Source organism: Nicotiana tabacum, chromosome 22 (genome assembly GCF_000715075.1).
Source record: "Nicotiana tabacum cultivar K326 chromosome 22, ASM71507v2, whole genome shotgun sequence".
Classification (NCBI taxonomy): Eukaryota; Viridiplantae; Streptophyta; class Magnoliopsida; order Solanales; family Solanaceae; genus Nicotiana; species Nicotiana tabacum.
Window position 1 is genome coordinate 160,766,192 of NC_134101.1, and position 26,079 is coordinate 160,792,270.

Consider the following 26,079-nt stretch of genomic DNA (forward strand, 5'->3'; position numbering starts at 1 on the left):
AAGCCTTTATATAAATGTGTCTTTTTATTTTAAAGGTAGCCAATGGTTAAAGGGAAATTTAAAAAATTGGTTAAAACGGAAGCATCGCAACCCTCAGAAAAGACACCTTCTTTTTTAGTATTTTTATCATAATTAAATACTCCTTTATAAATATTACTATTATATATTATATGACAATTGCCCACTCATTATTTAATAATAATTAATATATTAAATCAAACTAAAGGCAGGAAGATATTGAGTATTTGTATAATGCATAAAACAAGGAGGTAAAAATTGCACGGGGCGTCTTATTTGGTCGCCCCCATTTAACCTATACCTATTTTTTAAAAAAGTTTTAACTTGTACCCACTTTTTAAACAACTTCAGCTCCTTTTCTCCTCCTCCTTCCCCTTCTCAAAGTTATATCCGCCCTTAATTCAAAGTTTTTCAGCTTTTTTCTTGTCCTCTCCTACAACAGAGGCTTGACGACCTAATGAATTCATATGTTACATCAGATTAGAGAATTTAGTCATTCAACACATGTAATCTCTACTAAATTTGCAAGAAATAATTGATAAAAGAGTATACAGAAAAAGAAAAAGATATAAATAAGAGACAAACCTTCCAGCAAGCTGAAAGATATATGGAGCATTCACAATGTAGTAGGCTTAAGTTTAACTCTAAGAAGGCTAAAGTTCGTCAGTTACAAACAAAAACTTCAGCTCTAGAGCTAAAGTTCGACATTTACAAAACAAAAACCCATTTACAAAACAAAAACTTCAGCTCTAGAGCTGAAGTTCGCCGGTTACAAAAACAAAAATGCTACTTCAGTCTCGTCTACTAGAATGCTGAAGTTTTGCGTGATTGCCTTTGCTACTTCAGCCCCGTATGCTGAAGTTACGCGAAAAAGTGGGTACGCTTGTAAATTTTTTTGCAAAGCGGGCACAAGTTAAAACGTGACCCAAAAAGCGAGTTTAGATGCAAATGCCCCTAAAAGTAGCTAACCAAGCCTTGAAACTTCGGAACCTGATTCTCGTTTTGTAATGAGGCGTCGTTCAATATGGGACTTGTACTCTATCATGTTTTAGCAAATACATTGGGATTAATCATCAAATTCATTGAAAGTAACCTCTGTTTTTACTGCATGTATAAATAATCTCATCCAGAGTGTCCCACAACTGCTCCATTACTCCACTTTAAGCTATAATTGAGAAAACTTGAGCGCCATGAAAAAATTTACAAAACAGATAATCTATTTTAGATTTTCATTAATCTTGTTTTGCTTCTACTTCTTCAAAATAATATTAGCCACTAATTTTAATATTGACTTTTAATCATAAGCCTAATATCCCATACTTTAAATATTTTAAATGCTATATACGGGCAACTCTAAATCATATTGTTGGCAATTATAATGCCCAAATCATTAGTAATATTTTATGCCCAAGTTAAAGCATCTTTATCTCAAATAGTTATAATAGTTTTCAGGTATATATACAATCCACAATAAAGTACTTCATATATATTATTTTATATCTCAAGATAATTATTAAGTATTATTGTAAGTTTTATTCATGTCTTATAACCTTAAAAATAATATTTTGCATATTTTTTCCAAAAAAAATATTAACAAACTAATTTTATTTGGTTATAGAGATTATTACTATAATAACCTTAGGTATTCCAAGCCATATCGTGCATGCAAGACCAGAGGCGGATTTATGTGGAGGGGGTGGGGTACGTGAACCCATGCTCCCCTCCCTAGCCTATGTATAAACAGTACCAATTTTAAATTTTTTCTATATAAATATGTTTGTGACCACCCATGCTCAAATGACTACCTTGGTGCATTGGTAAGCTGGTGCCCCTGTATGACTGTGTGTGTTGTCTCTCAGGTAAAGGGTTCAATCCCTGTCAGTTACACCTTTTTTTTGTAATTATATTATTTTTTTTTAAGTTCCTATTGGCTAAAAACATAGCCCACATCTTTTATGGAAAATTTGGGTATATACAATCAATAATCAAATCCCTAAAAATAAAATACACCGTCTCTCCCTCTCAACTCTCTCTCTCTATCGGCTGGAATACTGGATTCTTCGAGAAGACAAGAAGGCAACAATTTCTTCTCCATGTTCCTTTAAAATTCTTAGGTATGTAACTACTCTCTCTCCTTGCTCTGTATTTTAATTCACTCGCTGCAGCTTTCTTCTCCTCTTGCTATTCCCCGTTCTCTCTTTTCCCGTTCTGCTCAGACACTCAGTGCTCAATGTTTGAATCTTTTGCCGAGATTTTTTCTTGTTGATGCCTTGATGGTGATTCTGATGTTTATTTCTTAAATGAGAAGTTGTTGCTATTTCTAGTGCGAATTTGGGAGAGCTAGGGCTTGAAGGTCTTGAATTTTGATAGTTTATAGAATTTGTGCACATATTATGTTTGGGAAAATGCTTAGCTGAGTCAAAGATTGAAATCCTTGAAATCCATAGGAAAAAACTATATTGTGATACTTCCTCTAAGAAGTGAGAAGCTAATGTCAAATTCCATATGCATTGTGTAATTTGACAGAGGAGAAAATAAAATTCTAATAGCCTATTAAATGAACAAGTGAGCATCTACCCCTAGAATATATCATCTAAAAAGAAAAAGTAAAGCTCCTTTCCTTTAGGTGGGGAAAGAATTCACGCCCAGTGAACCTCTTTTAGGATAAAGTACAGTTATTGATATTAATCTCAACTTCGAGGAACTGCATATACTATTTGAACGAGGAACTGCATATACTATATTGTATATCTATGATAACAGTTCTTCGTTTAATTTTGGAGGAATGATCCATAAGATTATAATGGATAAATTTCTCACCAAGCCAAAAAATGGTGAATCGAGTTCTAGTGCTAGTTGGTCATCCAAGAGTTCACAAATCGCTCCGGAAGTTCAAAGGGATACAAATCCTTCTCTGCTTTCAAATGTAGATAAAGTGCTTGATTTGAAATCTTTTGAACCGGATCCCAAAGAAAGAATGCCAATTTCGGATTATGGTCCTAATATTCGAGATGAAGTGACGAGATATTATATAAACAAAGGGCCTTGTCAACCAAGTGGTCATGCCTTTCCTTAAACTAAGATTGGAAGTAAAATGCGTCAATTTAGTCCCACTTAGTTTAGGGGACCATATTCTCAATGGTTGGAGTATAGCATAAAAGGAGATGCGGCATTTTGTTTGTGTTGTTATTTGTTCAAGAATGAACTTGAAAGCCGTGGAAATGCAGGGGATGCATTTACAAAAGATGGTTTTAGGGGTTGGAACAAGGGTGTGGAAACAGAGGGGTTGCTCTGATGGTAAGCAACCTCCACTTCCAACCAAGAGGCTGTGAGTTCGAGTCTCCCCAAGAGCAAGGTGGGAAGTTCTTGGAGGGAAGGATGCCGGGGTCTATTTGGAAACAGCCTCTCTACCCCAGGGTAGGGGTAAGGTCTGCATACACACTACCCTCCTCAAACCCTACTAAGTGGGATTATACTGAATTGTTGTTGTGGTTGTTGTTGAACAAGGGTGTGGAAAGATTCAAAGCACATGTTGGTGAAGTAAATAATATTCATCACAAATGCTTCAATAGGATGTTAGATTTGAAAAATCAACGTCAATCGATTCAATCTTCTTTTGATAAGCAAAGTGAAAAAGTCAAAAGTGATTACCGGATGCGCTTAAATGCCTCAATTGATGTGGCAAGGTTTCTTTTAGTTTCGGGATTTCCATTTCGTGGACATGATGAAAGTGAAGAATCTGAATATAAAGGTGGCTTTCTTGAACTTTTAGAATGGCACGGAGATCGACATCCGGATCTAGGAAGAGTAATATTACGTCATGCTCCACAAAATGATATGATGATTTGTCCAACAATTCAAAAGGAGATTGTGGAGGCTTGTGCTAAAGAAACAACTAAAGTTATCATTGAAGATTTGGATGGTGATTATTTTGCAATATTGGTTGATGAATCAAAGGACGTCTCGCATAAGGAGCAAATGGCCTTAATTTTGCGATATGTCAACAAAAGTGGAGTGGTGATAGAGCGATTCTTGGGTATTGTCCACGTGGGTGATACTTCTTCCTCATCATTACAAAAAGCAATTTATTCTTTACTTTTGGATCATTCATTAAGTAGATCCAAGATACGTGGACAAGGCTATGATGGAGCTAGTAATATGCAAGGAAAAATAAGTGGTATCAAGTTTTTAATTTTGCAAGATACTCCCTCCGCATATTGTATTCACTGTTTTGCCCATCAATTGCAACTTGCACTTGTAGCTCTTTCTAAAAAGCATTCGGATGTGTATAATTTCTTTTATGTTGTTACTAATATTTTGAATACTATTGGATCTTCATTTAAGCGCATGGAGTCACTTCGTCAACATCAAGCAGATAAGTTGGAAGAGTTGCTTAAATTTGGAGAAGCCTATACGGGGCAAGGTTTGAATCAAGAACGTGGCCTCCAACGACCGGGTGATACTCGTTGGGGGTCTCATTTTAAAACTTTAGACAATTTGGTGGTTTTATTTCCTTCCATTGTTAATGTGCTTATAGATATGAAACGTGTCTTGCACAGAGGCGTATCCAGGATTTTAATAACATGGGTGCACCATTATCTTTAAGACAAATGTGTGATTCGATTATATAAAATTTGTGGTGATAACGAGTTGACGAGCAAACTATATTAATATATTTTTTTTAATCCAATAAAGATTCAAGGTTGAACTATTGGAAATTACAAGCAGTGACATAAATATTTTAGATAAGCAGAAAAACAAACAAACTCCAAATAAACTTGTCTGGAAACTATACAATGAAATGTTCTTGATACCCAATACAGGAAAAGAAAAGCAACATACCCATTAATTAAGAGTGGGGGGGAAATATTGAAAAGCAAAAACTATTGAGATTTGATAATTTCACTACAATAAGCAAAATAAAATGTTAAAGTTTAACCTAGCTAAGGCACTGAAGCAACCTGGCTAAGGCACTGAAGCAAAATGAAATGTTAGAGTCCAAAATGGAATGGGGGAACCGAAAATTTACTTCAATTATATTAATATTATATTCACAAAAAACATCATTCACTTTACAATTGTCCTCGACGAGTTTTCATACTTTGAAAACGGTCGATAATAGCATTATTACTTACAGTTTTAAATATCTTACGTTCTATATAGCAAACTAAACAATCATTTAGAAAATCATCATCCATCCTATTTCGTAGATCATTTTTGATGTACTTTATTGATGAGAATGCTCTTTCCACGCTTGCGGTAGCAACAGGTATAAGCAAAGTCAACTTCACAAGCAAATAAATAAGTGGCCAAGTAAGATCCAGTTTTGTCTCTATCATCACTCTAGCAAAATCCTTAATCCCCTTCAGGTTAAGAAATCTGCTATCACACTTTTGAGCATAGACAATGAAACTATCAAGTTGGAAATCGAGTTCTCGAAGCTTGTTATCACCAAATTCACTTGAATAATACCCTGCTAACTTCATTATCTTGTCCTTATCAAAATTAGAAAATGAATCAACCGGACTCAAACTGGCCATACCAAGTAGTAAGTCAGTAGTCACAACATCAAAACGATCATTAAGCTCTTGAAATTCCAAATCAATAACCGTATGAAACACTTCCACACGAAAGTGATGTAAATATGAAACTCCGAAACTCTTACGCTTCGACTTTCCTAGAGTATAGTCTTCATCCATTTTGGGAACTGGAATATCATGTTTACTACAAAATGAGCACACCTCTTCCAACAAAGAGTTCCATTCAGTTTCTCTCATCATTTGCAATCTTTTCTTTGCAAGGTCAAGCATTCCCATAGCATTAACAATATCTTAATTTTTATTTTGTAAGGCTTTGTTCAATTCATTTGTAAATAACAACACCTTAAACATCAAGTGCAACATAAAAATAAATCCAAATTCTTGAATCTGGTTTAAAAGATTTCCCGCTGCAAATCTATCAAGATGATATGGACAGTCACGCTTCATATCTTTAAGCACATTAACAATGGAAGGAAATAAAACCACCAAATTGTCTAAAGTTTTAAAATGAGACCCCCAACGAGTATCACCCGGTCGTTGGAGGCCACGTTCTTGATTCAAACCTTGCCCCGTATAGGCTTCTCCAAATTTAAGCAACTCTTCCAACTTATCTGCTTGATGTTGACGAAGTGACTCCATGCGCTTAAATGAAGATCCAATAGTATTCAAAACATTAGTAACAACATAAAAGAAATTATCCACATCCAAATGCTTTTTAGAAAGAGCTACAAGTGCTAGTTGCAATTGATGGGCAAAATAGTGAATACAATATGCAAAGGGAGTATCTTGCAAAATTAAAGACGTGAGACCACTTATTTTTTCTTGCATATTACTAGCTCCATCATAGCCTTGTCCACGTATCTTGGATCTACTTAATGAATGATCCAAAAGCAAAGAATAAATTGCTTTTTGTAATGATGAGGAAGAAGTATCACCCACGTGGACAATACCCAAGAATCGCTCTATCACCACTCCACTTTTGTTGACATATCGCAAAATTAAGGCCATTTGCTCCTTATGCGAGACGTCCTTTGATTCATCAACCAATATTGCAAAATAATCACCATCCAAATCTTCAATGATAGCTTTAGTTGTTTCTTTAGCACAAGCCTCCACAATCTCCTTTTGAATTGTTGGACAAATCATCATATCATTTTGTGGAGCATGACGTAATATTACTCTTCCTAGATCCGGATGTCGATCTCCGTGCCATTCTAAAAGTTCAAGAAAGCCACCTTTATATTCAGATTCTTCACTTTCATCATGTCCACGAAATGGAAATCTCGAAATTAAAAGAAACCTTGCCACATCAATTGAGGCATTTAAGCGCATCTGGTAATCACTTTTTACTTTTTCACTTTTCTTATCAAAAGAAGATTGAATCGATTGACGTTGATTTTTCAAATCTAACATCCTATTGAAGCATTTGTGATGAATATTATTTACTTCACCAACATGTGCTTTGAATCTTTCCACACCCTTGTTCCAACCCCTAAAACCATCTTTTGTAAATGCATCCCCTGCATTTCCACGGCTTTCAAGTTCATTCTTGAACAAATAACAACACAAACAAAATGCCGCATCTCCTTTTATGCTATACTCCAACCATTGAGAATATGGTCCCCTAAACCAAGTGGGACTAAATTGACGCATTTTACTTCCAATCTTAGTTTTAGGAAAGGCATGACCAATCGGTTGATAAGGCCCTTTGTTTATATAATATCTCCTCACTTCATCTCGAATATTAGGACCATAATCCGAAATTGGCATTCTTTCTTTGGGATACGGTTCAAAAGATTTCAAATCAAGCACTTTATCTACATTTGAAAGCAGAGAAGGATTTGTATCCTTTTGAACTTCCGGAGCGATTTGTGAACTCTTGGATGACCAACTAGCACTAGAACTCGATTCACCATTTTTTGGCTTGGTGAGAAATTTATCCATTATAATCTTATGGATCATTCCTACAAAATTAAACGAAGAACTGTTATCATAGATATACAATATAGTATATGCAGTTCCTCGTTCAAATAGTATATGCAGTTCCTCGAAGTTGAGATTAATATCAATAACTGTACTTTATCCTAAAAGAGGTTCACTGGGCGTGAATTCTTTCCCCACCTAAAGGAAAGGAACTTTAATTTTTCTTTTTAGATGATATATTCTGGGGGTAGATGCTCACTTGTTCATTTAATAGGCTATTAGAATTTTATTTTCTCCTCTGTCAAATTACACAATGCATATGGAATTTGACATTAGCTTCTCACTTCTCAGAGGAAGTATCACAATATAGTTTTTTCCTATGGATTTCAATCTTTGACTCAGCTAAGCATTTTCCCAAACATAATATGTGCACAAATTCTATAAACTATCAAAATTCAAGACCTTCAAGCCCTAGCTCTCCCAAATTCGCACTAGAAATAGCAACAACTTCTCATTTCAGAAATAAACATCAGAATCACCATCAAGGCATCAACAAGAAAAAATCTCGGCAAGTGATTCAAACATTAAGCACTGAGTGTCTGAGCAGAACGGGAAAAGAGAAAACGGGGAATAGCAAGAGGAGAAGAAAGTTGCAGCTAGTGAATTAAAATACAGAGCAAGGAGAGAGAGTAGTTACATACCTGAGAATTTTAAAGGAACATGGAGAAGAAATTGTTGCCTTCTTGTCTTCTTGAAGAATCCAGTATTCCAGCCGATAGAGAGAGAGAGTTGAGAGGGAGAGACAGTGTATTTTATTTTTAGGGATTTGATTATTGATTATATATACCCAAATTCCCCATAAAAGATGTGGGCTATATTTTTAGCCAATAGGAACTTAAAAAAAATAATATAATTACAAAAAAAAAGGTGTAACTGACAGGGATTGAACCCTTTACCTGAGGGACAACACAGACAGTCATGCAGGGGCACCAGCTTACCAATGCACCAAGGTAGTCATTTGAGCATGGGTGGTCACAAACATATTTATATAGAAAAATTTAAAATTGGTACTGTTTATACATAGGCTAGGGAGGGGAGCATGGGTGCACGTACCCCACCCCCTTCCATATAAATCCGCCTCTGCATTTATCCGTTCAAAAAAATACACTCCGTCTATCTATCCGTTCAAAAATATACACGAAGTTAATTCTATTAACAAAAATACTTCCGCGACTAACGGCAGAACTGGTGGTTCTTTCATTTAATGACGTGGTGATTTTTAATTGGGCCACGTGGCAATCTTTGACTGGACCAAGAATCAAATATAGGTCTTATTTTTACCCATTTACCTGGTCTGACCCTATTTATTTGACCCGCCTAATTATTTTCTTTCTTTTTCTTTGCTTTTTTTCTTTTCTTTTTTCTTATCACCCAGCACACCCACTCTCACGCACTCTCTTCTCACAAAGAATTTTTAGCGTTTCTTTGTTGAAACAAATCTATCTTTGTGTTTGAAAATATGGCTTTGGCTTTCATTTCATCTGCAATTCATGGCTCTTTGTCCTCTTCTTCTTCTTCTTATGAACATCCCAAAGGTAACCCTTTACTTTTTCTTTTTTTACCTTTTATAGATTCAATCTTTATCCTAGAATGTGATAATTTCAAGTTTTTAGCACCTTGGTTTCAATTTCCTTGTGTGCTTGTATCAGTTATATGTAGTTATTTTTTCTCTGTTATTTTGTGGCTCTTTTATCTTCTTATGAACAATCCAAAGATTTTCACTACTTGTCCCTTTCAAAGTTTCAATATTTCTCCTACATTTGATTGATATATTTGGACAATTTTAGGATTTGGGCTCAATTTTTTTGTTTCAGATTTTTGGTTGTTTTGATCTTTGTCTTCTTACTTAACAACCCAAATGTATCCGTTGATTTTCCATTTAAGAGTTTCAATACTTATCCTGAGTTTGATTGGAGAAATTTCAGAATCTGGTTTGAATTTCGGGTTATTTGATTTTGGGTTTTATCTATTCTTTAATTAATTTGTTATTGTGTTTATGCAGTATCCCAATTGGAGAAGAAGAAAGGGGGAGATCAGATGAGTGGGAATGGGTGTGATAGATACTACCCATTTTTGTAAATGGATCGGATAAGGTAAATGGGTTGAAATAATATCCATTTGTTCTAGTCAAAGATTGTCACGTGGTTGCTACTTTTCTAAATGGTTGTGATTGTTGTGAAGGGGTACCTAGACTTTGTAGACGTTAGTTTTTTTTTGTTCTATTAATTATGGTATTTAGGTTAATAAGATGGGCATTTTAGTAATTTAACTTTTCACTTAAGGTCTTTCCACTTTTAATATAGTATAGATATAGGTATAGATTCGGGTTGGTATATTTTACATTCCTTTTTCGAAAAATAAACACTTATTCTAATTATTTGGTGTGTGTGTAAAATATCGAAACCTATAATTTTATTAAGAAAATTTTAATAATCAGTTCGGTTTGATTCGATAACCTGTGACATCCTACTTAATGCAAATAACTGGATCTTTAGTTTATTGAATAATACAAAAAGTTATAGCAACTTCTTTACTTAAAATGCATTTCCATGAGAGGAGCAAAAATAACCATTTTAAAAGATGACAAATGCTGCTAACATAACCTAGTTGTACTTTTCCTATAGTTTGTCGATATATAAAGTTTAATATTACAAAATTGAGGAAATAACACTCTTAGTCCCTGTATTATAACTATATTTTGATTTTAGTCCTTGTGTTATCCAACTTACCACTACTAACCTTCAATTATATTATGTGAGTGATTTTGATCCTTCAACTAACAGACCTAAATATTTTTAACGGGGATCGCTTAATCGAGAGATAGATCTGGTATTACACTTTTCGTTTGCTTCTATCCTCTGCTAGAGCTCTCTCTCCCTCTCTCTATCTCTATCTTTCTCTCTCTTCGTAGAACAAGCTCATTTGAGCTAGATCTGATGCCTGTTTCTATTTCTATCTATGTACTTTTTCTCTCTCTATCCGACGAACGCGAGCTCATCTAAGCTACATTTGAACAAAACCCATCTGTTCTTGCGAAGATTTTATAGTGTACTCGTGATTCTGTGTATATTTCTCTGATTTTATTTAACTCTCGTTGTCACTTCTCGATTTTCGCAATTTTGAGCTAGGTTGGGTGAATACACTACTCTCTTGGTTCCAACATCATTTAATTTGCAAAATCTAAGTTGCTGCCTGGATATCTTGTCTGATTTCTGGGCTTTCTCGTGTTTTTTAGAACTTTAGATTCTAGGAATTTCTAGAATAAAAAATTGGAACAAGCCTGTAAAATTCATTAGAAAATAGGGGTATAGCTTGATTAATGAAGATTAGAAGTGAAAGTAGTGCTAGCCACATAAGCTACAAAAGCAGTAGCTGAAAAGATCAAGTTGTATGCAGCGGTACTTTTGGAGCTCTTAGAATTTCTGGTGTACTCTTGGCTACTGTTGGAGGTATTGGATGGCATGCTTTAGATTTTTTTATGATATTGTACTACTTCTAGTATTCAATATCTCTATGCATCTATGTTTTGGAGATTATGGTCTACCGCGCCTGAAGTTGTTAATCGGTCATTGAGCCATTTGCACGTGAATGAGCAACATCATGGTGGACATTACCATAGAATTGATATGGATCACCCTATTCTTGCTTTGAATGTGACTATACTCTTAGCTGTTAAAGAAGGGTATAGTCATTTTCACCTTCAACCAAAAAAAAAAAGATAACTTGTTCCCTTTTCTATCTTTTTCTAAGATTGTTAAGGACATAGCAATTGGTAGGTTAATATTATAAAAAAAGTATATATATTTGTATTAGTTTATTATTAAAAAAAAAGAAGATAAGCAGAGTTCTTCCAAAATACTCACTGAGCATTACTTTCATCTTATACCAGCGCAAAAAGTGGTGATTGTGAGATTCTCTCAAGCTTCCCGTTTAGTGATTGTTGCAAGATACTGTAGGGGGAGATCTCTGTTTCCCTTTAGCATTAGAAAACTTATATTGGACTTTCCGCTAGAACCCCAATATATGTAAAAAAAAGGGACAATTAACTTTGTTGCCATTTGTTCTGAGCACATATTTTCATTGTACTCCTATATTTAGAGAAGTTTGTCTATCGTGTATATACACACACGTACACGCACATATATTTGCTGAGTTATATTGTGTACAACTGGGATCCTGTGTTGTGAAGTAATTTTATTATTATGAAAAACAATTGCTTTGTAGTGATTATAAAAGTGAACAATGAAGTCGCCATACTTGTTTTCAGATGCAGGGATAGTACTAGCTATTGTATAATATGCGTCTAATAATTTCTTTAATATATCTTTTCTAGGAAAAATAGTTCTTTTTCTGCTATTCTGTCCCTCTACATATGCTTTCTATATAATTTTTTCTTGTAGATTATACTGGATAACAAAGAGAGTGGGATAAGATTGGCAGTGGACTAATAAAAGTCAATGCTTGGCATCATTGTGCTGATGCAGTATCCTCCATCGTTGCTCTCATAAGAGTTGGTAAAGATTTTTGGTTTAAAATACATATCCATCACCAAGAATATAACTAACTTTAAAGTCATCGCAGAAGAAATAGATCTGAAATCACACATTCCTTGTTCATCATTTTCTTGATTTCTTATATTTATGATGAGCCAGTAGCTCTCTTCTTAAGGTGTCCCTTTCTTCCTCTCTTGCTAGTTTGAGAAAGTACTTCCTGTAATTTTGATGGTGGAACATATTGTCTTTCCCCCCTCGTGATGAAGAGTGAGCTTGTACCTTTCCTAGAGTCCTCGCCAATTTCTAGTAAAATGAATATCGAACTCTTTCATTGCTCTCTAGGTTGTGCCATGTGCTGGCTAAGTTAATTGATCTGACATATGTATTAAAGAACATAAGGCAGCTGGTAAGTTTTAATATTTACCACTTAATAATCAAAAAAGATTCAATATTTATCACATAGATATTAAAAAATATCATTCCTAAATATAAATATTAAAGAAGTGTAATTACTGGTTGTTTAGTCACAAATGAGGAACTAGACTGCATTGATGCTTGACTCTCATCGATAATACTTGTAACCTACAGCAAACAAAATATTTCGTGGTTTCAGTCTTAATAAATTTAACCAACTCATATGAAAAGAATACAAAAATAAAATAAAAGAATACATTTGGAGTACTTACTTCTGTTATATTGCTTGGTTCACTAGAAGGGTCTTCTCTTCCAAGTCGTTGTTGAACATCTTCTTGGTGGTTCTGCATGATAATAGGACATCTTCTACTATTATGTCCTATTTTTCCACATGTACCACAATTCTTCTTTTTTTCCTTTTCTGGATGCTTTTAACGAGTTATGCTTTTTATGATCTGATTCTTTTGAAGATGTTTCATCGGATCCTTTCTTTCTTAATTTTTTTGGTCTACCAGGCTGAGTTTTGTAAATAGGTGGCAGCGCTGGTTCTACTCCTGTCTTAGGCCACTCTTCATAGCTATTAATTGGCAGGATTGAGGGTCCATAACTCTTCATATACAGCTCAGTTATGTAGCATTCATGGACATACATTTCTGGTTCGTCCTTTTTAACCCATACAGCTACAATTGCATGATGACAAGGTATTCCAATTAACTCTCATCTCCTACAAGAACATGTTATCTCCTTAAGATCAACAGAGAATAGTCTAAGATAAATGTCCTCAATTTGGTAATGGAACTGGTCAGCTTTAGTGGCAATACATTCAGCAGCCTTAGATTTATTTTGCTCTAACTTCAGCAAGATTTTTGGACAGATTTTGTGCTTATGCTTCATCATGTTATCTCTATTCTTCTGAAATCTTGACATCATGTACAACCTAATTGACTCGAGCATTGTCAAAATGTGCTTGTCTCTAGCAATCAATAATACGGTATCGAACGATTCACATAAATTGTTCAATAGCATATCACACTTTGTGAAAGAAAGAGAAAAAAGCTCTGGACCAGTGAATAGGAGGCTTATTATTGAATCATTGAGGGGCTTCTGAATTCAACTTTTCCATTTCTTCCATATAATTGTGGAATTGAGCTTCAGTAGTTGCCCTTGCAGCTTTCCATAGGACGTCCTTCAGTGTTTGTCCCCCAAAACCTTCAATTTTAAAGTTGTCGTGCAGGTGACTCACACAAAAACTGTGTGCAACATCTGGAAGTACCTCATCAAAAGCTTGCACAAAAACTGTGTGCAACATCTGGAAGTACCTCATCAAAAGCTGGAAGTAGACCCTTTTGCTTATCAGATATAAAAGTTCATGCAAAAGGGTTTTGTGAGATTTCTAGGTCTTCATCAAGAAGAGTGAGAAACCAACACCATTTTTCTTTTAACTCACCTTCTACTACAATATATGCAATTGGATACATGTTTTTATTTCCATCAACACCTACAATAGTCAATAGTAGCCCACTTTTTTGATGTCCTTTCAAGTGACATCCATCAACCCCTATAATTGGTCTACATCTTGCAAAGAACCCTTGTTTACAAGCTGCATAGCAAATATAGAGCCTTAAGAATCATTTTTTGCCTTTGACCATTGTGTTTGGATTATCATCTAGCTTCAAAATACATGTAGTACCAGGATTACTCATGTTGGCCCAAGAACAGGTGAAGTTTTGAAGAATGACAAATGAACTCAGTCATGGATCAGGTTCATTATGTGAAGCACAGTCATGATCAACCTATACATGTGAGATGCACGTGAAGGAGATAAGTCTCACTGATCAAGCAGCAATATCTCCAAATCTGATCGAAAAGGTTGCATATTGGATAAGGGGAGAAAGTCTCCTTATATGAAGAGAACACAATCCGGATAAAGAGAGTGTTAGAGTTTGATATCGTCAAGGACTCAACTACGATAGAAGATCAGAAATTGGATCCCAATCAAACTCTGATTATTAACCTATTAAATGACAGTGATTGATCTCTTTTACAGGTATTGCACATACGCAGAAGTTAAACTAAATTAAAAGAAAAAAAGCAAGGCGATTTTGCAAGCAATTTATGTGAGATTTTAGTATGCACTCCTGAAGCTACTTGAACGAGATAGAAGAACCAAATCTATTGTGTTTTTTTCTTATTCTAGTTCAATTGTAGTAGGTGGTTTAAAGTTGTACCTTTCCAGCTTTCATAGAAGCAATTGTATTAGGTACTTTGAGAGTTCAAGTTATAGGCTAACTTGAAGTTGTCGCAACAGTTAGAGGTTGGTTGCTACAACGGGATTAGAGGTAATCCTTAGGTTTACAAAGAGTTTTGTAAATGCTGTTTTGGCTCAATGATTTAGTGAAGTGTTAGGGAAAATCCTACTGAGTAGTAGGTCGTGGTTTTTTCACCTTTTGAGCGGGTTGTTTTCCATGTAAAAATCTTTGTATTCTTTATTTTATGTACTTTTAATTCCGCAAACAGTAGCAGTTAGAACACCTAGAAGAATTTGGTTCTTCTAGATTGAAAATTGGGTACCACATAAATCACCTCCCCCTCTTGTGTGGTATTGACGCTTAAAACATCAATTGGTATCAGAGCAGGTTATCCTTGAAGAGGCTAACACCTTAGGAAAAGATCAACATGAGTGCACCACCTGGAAACTAGGAAGGGCAATCCACTACTAGGCCTTCACTTTTCAACGGTCAGTACTATTCTTGGTGGAAAAACAGGATGAGAAATCACATCATAGGAGAAGACTATGAACTCTGGGACATAGTCACTAATGGCCCTCTAGCAACTACAAAGAAGAATGCTGAAGGAGTGGATGTGCCAAAGACTAGAGCTGACTGCACTGCTGAAGACCTGAAGAAGCGGAAGAAGAATGCTAAGGCCAAGAAATGGCTTGTGTGTGGACTAGGTCCAGATGAGTACAGTAGAATTCAAAGTTGTACCACTGCTAAGAAAATCTGGGACACTTTGCAAGTGGCTCATGAAGGAACACCTCAAGTGAAGAGTTCCAGAGGAACACTATTATACTCCCAGTATGAGAACTTCACCATGAAGGAAGGAGAAACCATCCAAGAGATGTATACAAGGTTCACCACACTGATAAATGAACTTAAATCTCTTGGAAGGATTATTCTCGAAGAAGACAAAGTTGAGAAGATTTTGACCAGGGTTCTGCCAGTCTCTTGGGAAAGCAAAATCACTGCTATTCAAGAATCAAAGAACATTGCTACTCTCAAGCTGGATGAACTAATAGGAAACCTTACTGCCTATGAACTGAGAAGGCAGACCATGAAAATGGATGTACCCAAGAAGGAAAGAAGTCTGGCTCTCAAAATTGTTGAAGGTTAAGATCTGGAGGATGATTAAATGGCTATGATCACTAGACATTTCAAAAATTACTTGATGAGAGGAAAGGGGTCTTCAAGAGGTACAACCTTCAACAAACTTAGGGCTCCTGAGAAACAGACCAATGAGGGCTGCTACAAGTGTGGTAAGACTGATCACATGATCAATAACTGCCCTCAATGGGAAATTGAGTGGAAGAAGGAAAGGGCTGAACGAAGGAGCAGGAAGAAGGAACAGGTTCAACCAAAAAGGAACAAAGGATCAACAAAGGCTATGGTTGCTACCTGGGGAGAAACATCAGATGAGGAATCAGAAGATGAAGCTGGAGATGAATAAACTCTTATGGTCATAGGAGAATCAGATGATGAACAAGAGGTAAATATTCTTCATCTTAAAGACAAAATTAAATTCATGTCTAAAGAAAGGTTGTCTGAGCTATTGCAGGATTTCATTGATGAGTTTGAGATAATTAACAATGAAAAGGAAGAGCTGTCTAGGGAATGTATGATCCTAAAAGACAAATGCAAAAATCTAGAGTCTAGGGCTAATGAGAGTGAAAGTGAAAATACTGAGTTGAAGAACCAGGTTCTTGAACTTGACACTAGTGTCCTAGAACTTAGGTCTGAGAACTTAAAACTGAAACTAGGAACGGGAAAGAAGAAAGCTGATCATACTGATCTCACCCTAGAAGAAAACTTAGGAAAAATGAAGGATGAGCTATACAGGAAAGATGAGCAGATAAGAGTACTAAAAGAAGATCTAGGGAAGGTAAAACATGAACTAGACAGAACTTGCAAATGGAACAAGGCTTCTGATGCACTCTCATGTCTACACGAACATCACAGTAGCAAAAAAAAAGGACTTGGTTATGGAACTCAAGCACCTAAGTGGGATCCTAAAAGCAAGTACCTCACTCTTCCTAAAAACAAAATTTGCACACATTGTGGCAAGACTGGCCATTACAAAAATGAATGTAATGCAAAAGAAAAGGCCAGTCAAGAACAAAACCTTTATTCAAGAAAAAAATAGGCTGCCTGGGTGGGCTAGAAGGAATCTGATTTATCCCTTTGCCCATAGAAAGGGACCCAAACTAGTTTGGATTCCTAAGACTAACCCCTGATTTCTTTTTGTAGGTCCAAGTAAAGGGAAGCAGCCAAATACGGTACGTGGATAGTGGCTGCTCAAAATATATGACTGGAAGCAAGAACCAGTTCCTTTCACTTAAGGACTTAAAGGGAGGCAATGTCTCTTATGGAAATGGAAAGAAAGGTGAGATCATTGGGGTTGGAAAGGTCGGTAAGACAGACTCTCACTCCATTGAGAATGTCTACTTGATAGATGGCTTGAAATACAGCCTTATCAGTGTGTCACAACTGTGTGACCGAGATAACCTTGTAGCATTCACCTCTACTAAATACTTTGTGATTAATCTTACCATTGACAAGATTGTTTTGCAGGGAATAAGAGTTAACAAATATTTACATTATAGATTCGTCCACTTTCTCAGAAAATGAACTAACCGGCCTAAGTGTGCTGGATAATGATCCCCTCCTGTGGCGCAAAAGACTAGGTCATGCCAGTCTGAATCAGCTAAACAAATTGGTCTCTAAGGACTTGGTGATAGGGTTACCTAACATCAAGTTCAAGGAAGACAAAGTTTGTGAGGCTTGTGCAAAGGGGAAACAGGTAAGATCATCCTTCAAAAGCAAGAAAATGGTAAGCACAACTAAGTCGTTGGAACTGGTCCATATGGATCTATGTGGTCCAATGAGAACCATGAGCAGAGGTGGAAAGAAGTATGTAATGCTACTTGTTGATGACTATTCTAGATTTACCTGGGTACTGTTTCTAACATCTAAAGATGAAGCATTTGACATGTTTACTGCCTTTGTTCGAAAAACTCAGAAACAATTAGGAAATCAACTTGCATCAATTAGGTCTGATCATGAAACTGAATTTGAGAATGCTAAGTTTGCTGAATGTTGTGATGAAAATTTTATAGATCATAACTTCTCTACCCCTAGGACACCTCAACAAAATAGAGTAGTTGAAAGAAAGAATAGGACTCTTGAAGACATGGCTAGGACTATGCTTCTTTCTAGTAAATTGCCCTATAGCTTCTGGGCAGAGACTGTAAACACTGCATGTTACATTATCAATAGATGCATGACTAGACCTCTTATAGAGAAGACTCCATATGAGTTACTTAAAGGGATAAAACTAAATATATCCCATCTTAGGGCATTTGGTAGAAAGTGTTTTGTGCACAATAATGGAAAAGATTTCCTAGGTAAGTTTGATCCCAGAAGTGATGAGGGAGTATTCTTGGGATATTCTTCACATAGTAAAGCATATAAAGTGTTCAATAAAAGAAATTTGTGTGCAGAAAAAAGTGTATATATAGTATTTGATGAAACTAACATTATGTCTGAGAGACACGAACACGAAGATGAAGCCATTGGATTGGTAAAGGATCTGACTGAAGCCTCAGCATAAGTCAAAGTGTCACCAAAAGAAGGAACAGGTGATGGAATGGGTTCTTCCATCCAGGGCAACCTGATAGGAGGAATAATCAAGGAGGAATTGAAATAAGTCCCCTAAAAGAACTTGTTCATGACCCTGTTCCTCAGCAACAGAACATGGGAGAAACATCTAGCAGAAACCAGTTGGTTGTGAGACCTCACAAGTATCAAAGTTCTCATTTTATTGAGAACATTATCATTGATCCAACATCTGGAGTCAAAACTAGATCACAATTAAAGAATCTGTGTGTTTTTTATGCCTTTTTATCTCTTATTGAGCCTAAAAATGTTGTTGAGGCTTTGCAGGATGCAGACTGGGTGATTGCAATACAAGATGAACTCAATCAGTTTGAGAGAAGGCAAGTTTGGCATCTAGTTCCAAGACCCAAGGGCAGATCAGTCATTGGTACAAAGTGGGTCTTCAGAAACAAACCCGATGAAGATGGAACAGTTACAAGAAACAAGGCAAGACTGGTGGTCCAAGGTTATATCCAAGAGGAGGGCATAGACTATGATGAGACCTTTGCTCCAGTTGTAAGACTAGAGGCAATCAGACTCCTCATAGCCTTTGCAACACACATGGAATTCACTCTTCATCAAATGGATGTCAAAAGTGCTTTACAGAATAGCTACCTAAAAGAAGAAGTGTTTGTGAAACAACCTCCAGGGTTTGAGAGCAAGGAATATCCTGAGCATGTGTACAAGTTAGACAAGGCTCTCTATGGACTCAAGCAGGCCCCAAGAGCATGGTATGAACGATTGTCCAAATTCCTGCTGGAGCATGGTTACAAAAGAGGTAAAATTGATAGTACCTTATTCTTAAGGGAAAAAGGTAAGGATCTCCTTGTTGTACAAATATATGTTGATGACATAATCTTTGGGGCCACTACTGATAAGCTAAGTAAGGACTTTGCAAAATTAATGGGGAGTGAGTTTGAAATGAGCATGATGGGTGAGCTTAACTTCTTCTTAGGCTTATAGATCAAACAAAGTTCAAATGGAACCATGATCCATCAGTAGAAGTATGCAAAGGAGCTAATCAAAAAGTTTAAAATGGAAGAATCTAAAGAAATAGACACACCCATTTCAACTGCCACTAAATTAGATGTTGATGAACCTGGTTCATCAGTTGATCAAAAGTTGTATAGGGGTATGATTGGTTCACTCTTGTATCTTACTGCTAGCAGACCTGACATTGTTTTCAGTGTAGGGCTTTGTGCTCGCTTTCAGGCAAATCCTAAAGAGTCCCACCCGACTGATGTCAAAAGGATACTAAGATACTTGAAAGGCACCACTGATATGTGTCTTTAGTATCCCAAAGGTAGCAATTTCAATCTAGTAGGATATGCTGATGCTGATTATGCAGGTTTTCTAGTGGATAGGAAGAGCACCTCAGGTATGGCACACTTCCTTGGTTCATGTCTTGTGTCATGGGATACTAAAAAGCAAAACTTCGTGGCCTTGTCAACTGTTGAAACTGAATATATTGTTGCTGCTTCTTGTTGTGCTCAATTGCTATGGATCAAATAGCAGCTGGTAGATTTTGGTATAGAAGTAGGTTGCATTCCTATATTCTGTGATAACACTAGTGCTATAAGTATGACAAAGAACCTTGTTCATCATAAAAGGACTAAGCACATAGATGTTAGGCACCATTTCTTAAGAGACAACTATGAGAAAGGTCTGATCTCCATAGAATTTTGTGCTACTAATAAGCAAATTGCTGACATCTTCACTAAAGCACTGAGTAGAGAAAACTTTGAGAGAAACATGTTGGAATTAGGGATGATTAAGATCACGTAATAGGTCCAGCTCAGAATACAAAAAAAAATTTGGCTAGGAATTCTAACTTTGTGTAAATATCTAGATTAATTCTTACTTAGTCTCATACTTTAATTAGTATACTCCTGTGACATGTGTATATATGACTCACTGATCTCTTAAAAAGTTTTTTCTATTATGGCATTTAAGGCATGTTCAAGAGAATTCTAAATGAAGAACCTGGTTCATTAATATGAGTTCATATGAAAGCTCAGGTATGTTTTCAATACTTTACACAATTAGAAAGATTAAAAATTCAATCATGAGCAGAAGTCCTATACTTGCCAAATTCCTAGAAAATTCTATCCGTTAAAGCATTGAACTAGTTTTGTCTATTTAGAACTCTAAAACCGTGATTTTTACCTAATATCTAGGGAAGCCAAATAATCATTAAAAGTTTGGAATTACAGTTTGATTAGACTTCTATTTGACCCCTGAAAAGCTGTCGTTACTGAATTAATGTCAAATTCTATTTAAATACACACCACATCTCTAATCTTCTTCATTATTCTAAAACCGTCAAAAATTCTCTTCTTCAACTCTAATTGCTCTCTTCTCTAAAATTCCCAAATTAACTCAAGAAACGAACAAAAATGTCTAACCCACAATATCATCCTGGTTCTCCTCCACCACCATCCCCCTCAAATTCATCCTCATCTACTCCTCCTAGTGAATCCCCAAAACCTAGGTTTCGAAGGCAAAAAATGTTGACTCAAAATCTGTAGCATCTAGGGCTCTAAGAAAGGTTTTAAATGAAAAGTTGAAAGCTAGCTAAGTGAAGGAAAGCCCAGCTCCAAATTCTGATTCCAGTTCTGAGTCTGAATCCTTTCAATCTGCGACTGAGGGGGAAGGACAATGGTCTTTTGACTCTGAGAAGACTCAAGAATTCCTTACTGAGGTAAGTTCATCTATTATTGAAAACTTAGAAACTAGGTTTGTTCTGGTTGGACCCATTAGGGATGTTAAGTTGGCTGAGACAAGTAGGAGTGGAGGTAAAAAGAAATCTGAAAAAGAAAAAAAGAGAGAGGGTGCATGTGGTGAAGAGAGGGGAAATGGGAAGGGATCAGTCATTGCTATATGTGGGGTTGCACAAGAGAGATTAGAAGAGAGTGGCATGAAGTCAGGGGGATGTGGGTCTGGGGAGGCTGTTGAGGGGTTAGTTCATCTGAGCAAAAGGTTGTGTTTGAGATGAGGGCTGAGCACAAGGTTGTGTTTGAGTTTGTCAACAAGTGCCTACTGCCCAGACAAGAGAGAAGACATACTACAAATTACATGGACCTAGTTCTTATGGAGTGCCTTGAGAGAGGAAGGCAGATCAATTGGCCTGCTCTTATTATAAAATTTCTAGACAGGGTCATCAATGGCTCCAAGGCTCATGCTACTCCATATGGCTTCATACTGACCACTGTTCTGGACAGGCTGAATGTGCCTTTGAAGAAATGGGAAATGGCATCAAGCAAGGAACATCTTGGCATTAAACCTCTTTTGGCTTGTGACTATCTAGTCAATGCCATCCCAGTTGAACCTGGTTCATCTCTGAAGACACCCATCAACAGCAAGGTTAGGACTTTGGTTCAGGAATGTGGAACTAAGGATGCTGAAATTGCTAGGCTCAAGGCTCGTGTGGCTGAATTGGAAACTAAGAGGGATGGCCTTAGAATTGAGCTAGCAAAAGAAAAGGAGAAGAGTAATGAAATCCTTCAGAATATACTGAACCTTCTCCAGACTCAACCCTCTAGTTCTTCCAAGCCTTAGGTCTCCTAGCACTTGTCTTCTGAACCTGTCTAGCACCCCCAGTGAACCCCAGTGACCCGGATTAGGGATTTTTCTGTTTTTGATCATGTTTTGAAAGTTTTTCTTTCTTTTTGTGGACTATTAATGGAAACATAGCATGATCAATGACAACTACTATTTTCTCTTGTTCTATGATGATTCTGACCTTAATAGTTTAAATATATTTGTTGATTATTGATAATTACACCATGTTTTCACTTGCAGTTATCCCAGTGGCCATGAGTACTTATTAAAATCTGGAATTCACATTAAGTATGCAACTTTTCGATGATGCCAAAAGGGAAAAGATATAATGCTTTACCCATTATTCTGAATAAGTGATATTTATAACTTAATTAACCTGGTCCTTGATGAGAAGTAAATTTTCTAAGTCTAGTGTTGATGGTTAAGCTGAGTTCTTACAGGTCTTTTAATCATTAAAAAGTACAGAGTTTGTCAGCATCAAAAAGGGAGAATTTGTTGCCCAAGAACATGTGAAGTTTTGAAGAATGACAAATGAACTCAGTCATGGATCAGGTCCATCATATGAAGCACAATCATGAATCATGATCAACCTATACATGTGAGATGCACGTGAAAGAGATAAGTCTCATTGATCAAGCAGCAATATCTCCTGATCTGATCGAAAAGGTTGCATATTGGATAAGGGGAGAAAGTCTCCTTATATGAAGAGAACACAATCCGGATAAAGAGAGTGTTAGAGTTTGATATCGTCAAGGACTCAACTACGATAGAAGATCAGAAATTGGATCCCCATCAAAATCTGATTACTAACCTATTAAATGACAGTGATTGATCTCTTTTACAAATATTGCACATATGTAGAAGTTAAACTAAATTGAAAGTAAAAGAGCAAGGCGATTTTGCAAGCAATTTATGTGAGATTTGAGTGTGCACTCCTGAAGCTACTTGAACGAGATAGAAGAACCAGTTCTATTGTGTTTTTTCTTATTCTAGTTCAATTGTAGTAGGTGGTTTAAAGTTGTACCTTTCAGATTTATCTAGAAGCAATTGTAATAGGTACTTTGAGTATTCAAGTTAGAGTTAACTTGAAGTTGTCGCAATAGTTAGAGGTTGGTTGCTACAATGGGATTAGAGGTAATCCTTAGGTTTACAAAGAGTTTTGTAAATATTGTTTTGGCTCAGTAATTTAGTGAAGTGTTGGGAAAAATCTTACTAAGTAGTAGGTCATGGTTTTTTCACCTTTTGAGCTGGGTGTTTTCCATGTAAAAATCTTTGTGTTCTTTATTTTATGTACTTTTAATTCCGCAAATAGTAGTAGTTAGAACACCTAGAAGAACCTGGTTCTTCTAGATCGAAAATTGGGTACCACACAAATCACCCCCCTCTTGTGTGGTATTGACGCTTAAAACATCAACTCTTATGCAACTCAGTGCAATAGTCACACAATATGTTAAATTGTTCTTCTTTAGTTCCTGTAATCAATTTCAATGCCTTTCTCTTTGCCTATAAGATTGGTATCTACTAAGTGTGCACTTGTGAGTTCTCATTACATGCTCATTACATGAGCTTGAAATTCCTTCACACCCCAGCTAGGATTAATTCTAAAATCTTCTATCTACTTCTTAGCCAAAAACCCAGAATCAATAGTCATATTGTCTCTTTGGTTGCCACGTGAATGATCAGGGCCTATTGTCTTGATCCTGAAAGGTTCATCCCGATTGGCCTTTGATGCAAAGATGAACCATTTGCATTCTGGCACCTTGCAAACTGCTCTTGACCTCCTAGTTTTATTATTTAGAAATTTAATGTCTTTCTTCTTCATCACGGCATGTCCCTCAACTGCCCACTTAAATTCTTTACTATTACTGAAAATCATATTAATCATAAATTCAAATGTTGGGTCCTCTAAGTCCTTGCCTGGATTAAAAACAATGGATCTTTTAGGGCTATCATCATCTGAATCTCCATGCAAACTCATTAATTCATCGTCTGATAGAACACAATCTTCTTCGTGAGTCTGACTAGGAAAGTCTGCTAGCATATTTGAGACAAACCCAAACTCAATATTTTTCCTAGTTCCACAAATCTAGTTATCCTTATTTTTTCCTGTGACACTAGCTGACTCTGTAATAGAATTATTAATTTTATCTAAAATCATGTCATCATATTCTTCAGGATAGTCAGAGTCATGGAATGACTCACAATCTTCACATGTAGCATCACTATCATTACCTCCCTCTGTTATATTCACACCTATGAAGCCTTCTTCATTATGAAGTTGGCCCTCTAAATCAGTCACAACATCATAGCTCCATTGATCCTTATTTGTTTGCTCAACAAATATCTCAACCTCTCTATTCACAGGTATTTCACTAACAAGATTATATATATATATATGAGTCATTTGTTAACAATCTTATACTTGTCTCAAAATGAGGTCCAAACTTAAACCAAAATTTTACTTTTCTATCATCAACATTCAACTTCTTCATACATTGTCTCATTTGGATGATAGAGTTTTCATCTCCCTTATAGTAGTCATAATAACCTATTTGTCCACCAACATAATCCATTATCTGAACTAAATTCCTATTATCTGATGTAATTTTTCTGTTTAGTAATAGTTTCAACAAAGAAATTTCTAAAGACATTCTATTAACCTTCAATTTATTGTTCATATCTCAAGGGAAAACTCATTTTCCATCTCCCTTTTATTTAGACAGAAAATGAAAAGAAAAGGATCTGAAGAAAATTATGATGATTCCATGAGTTTGGCAAGCAGACAACTCAACAATTGCATAGACATACATGGAGATGGTCACTTGTACACAACAACCATTTAAAAAAGAGCGCACTGGTAATCAGTAATCCATTCTTTCACACAAACATATAATAAGGAGAAACAATTTGGCTAGAGAAATTGAAAAAAAAGTGGTAGCAATCGAGGTCGAATTATTTAAGATAAACTGGACATATGCAGATTCTAAGATACAATTGAGAGCATTAAATGTATGTGGTATTTTTGGCAAATGCATCAAATATGTTTCGTTGAAACTTTTTCAATTTCTAATAGAAATTGAATATATTTGTGTTAGCATACGGTTTCCTTAAAGTGTTTAAAATCGAGTTCGTCTTGTCGCTTGAAGTATATAAGTAGTTTATATAGAATCTCATTTTTCACATATGCAAATAATTTGCACATCATCAAGCCAATAATTATAAGTATTCCAGTATGTATGCTGTGATTGTCACATGAAATCTTAAACTAATTAACTCAAAGAGTACTCACATGATGAGGTGGATTGTAACCCACTTTTAGAGCGCAATTCCATCGTTGCTTCCAGATCAAATAGATCGAGGACTTCTTTGCAATGAAGAAACGTCTAAATATTACAGAACTAGGGTTCAACTAGGGTACGTCATGTCCAGGACAAGAGACTGATTTTTCTTTATGTTTTTTATTTCTCAAAACAACAATTTTTGAAATATCTGAATTGCCCCTTTTAGTAGTAAACTCTCCGTTAAAAATATTTAGGTCTGTTAGTTGAAAGATCAAAATCACTCACATAATATAATTGAAGGTTAGTAGTGGTAAGTTGGATAACACAAGGACTAAAATCAGAATATAGTTATATTACAGGGACTAAAAGTGTTATTTCCTCTACAAAATTTAATTAACTTATGCCGCATTAATTCTAAAAGGCAGTCAAGATGCTCGATAAACGAAAATGTCAATCATATCGAAACGGAGTAGTTACTTGTTTAACTTGGTTGTTAGGTTGTGTAGGTCCAAATCCCAGCGGCCCAAAAATGTGTTGAGAACAATTTCAGTAATTGGGCTCACTGACCCATTTTAGGTCATAGACTATGAACTTTTATGAAGAATTAACTTAAATATAGCCGCTTCTCTAACCGCTTAAATTTATAAAAAAATTGGCGGATGTATAATATATATGTACAAACTATATATTATATGTGTATAATCGTATATAATTATTATATAATATATATGTATACCGGCTAGAAAAAGTAAATAGTGAATATGGATGGCTATTTATGTAAACATGCTTTCTACTATTACTGAGAGAAATTCAAAAATATCCAGATTTACAAGTGGTCGTTCAAAAATAGCCCAGATTC

General features: G+C 35.8%; 3 protein-coding genes and 1 long non-coding RNA gene across 7 annotated transcripts; 1 reads left to right on the top strand and 3 right to left on the bottom strand.

Moving 5' to 3' along the window:
• The first annotated feature begins 3,591 nt into the window (after positions 1 to 3,591).
• On the top strand, positions 3,592 to 4,623 carry LOC142176136 (uncharacterized). Its single transcript, XM_075243215.1, has one exon. It carries the CDS (start codon positions 3,592 to 3,594, stop codon positions 4,621 to 4,623), a length of 1,032 nt encoding a protein of 343 aa, XP_075099316.1.
• A 467-nt stretch (positions 4,624 to 5,090) lies between these two features.
• Positions 5,091 to 5,834, bottom strand: LOC107802872 (uncharacterized). The gene has a single exon (XM_016626450.2). The coding sequence runs from the start codon at positions 5,832 to 5,834 to the stop codon at positions 5,091 to 5,093; it is 744 nt and encodes a 247-aa protein (XP_016481936.2).
• Positions 5,835 to 5,849: 15 nt separating this feature from the next.
• On the bottom strand, positions 5,850 to 7,502 carry LOC107802873 (uncharacterized). Its single transcript, XM_075243216.1, has one exon. It carries the CDS (start codon positions 7,500 to 7,502, stop codon positions 5,850 to 5,852), a length of 1,653 nt encoding a protein of 550 aa, XP_075099317.1.
• Positions 7,503 to 11,912: 4,410 nt separating this feature from the next.
• LOC107802874 (uncharacterized) lies at positions 11,913 to 25,409 on the bottom strand. 4 transcript variants are annotated; one of them, XR_012705045.1, is made up of 5 exons: positions 25,229 to 25,409; positions 14,139 to 14,241; positions 12,721 to 14,048; positions 12,548 to 12,616; positions 11,914 to 12,407 (listed from the first exon to the last, which is right to left on the bottom strand). It is a non-coding gene; the product is annotated as an uncharacterized LOC107802874 (long non-coding RNA). The 4 variants fall into 4 exon arrangements; XR_012705043.1 differs by having other exon boundaries at positions 11,913 to 12,407; positions 12,721 to 14,347; XR_012705044.1 differs by having other exon boundaries at positions 12,721 to 14,305.
• Positions 25,410 to 26,079: the final 670 nt, after the last annotated feature.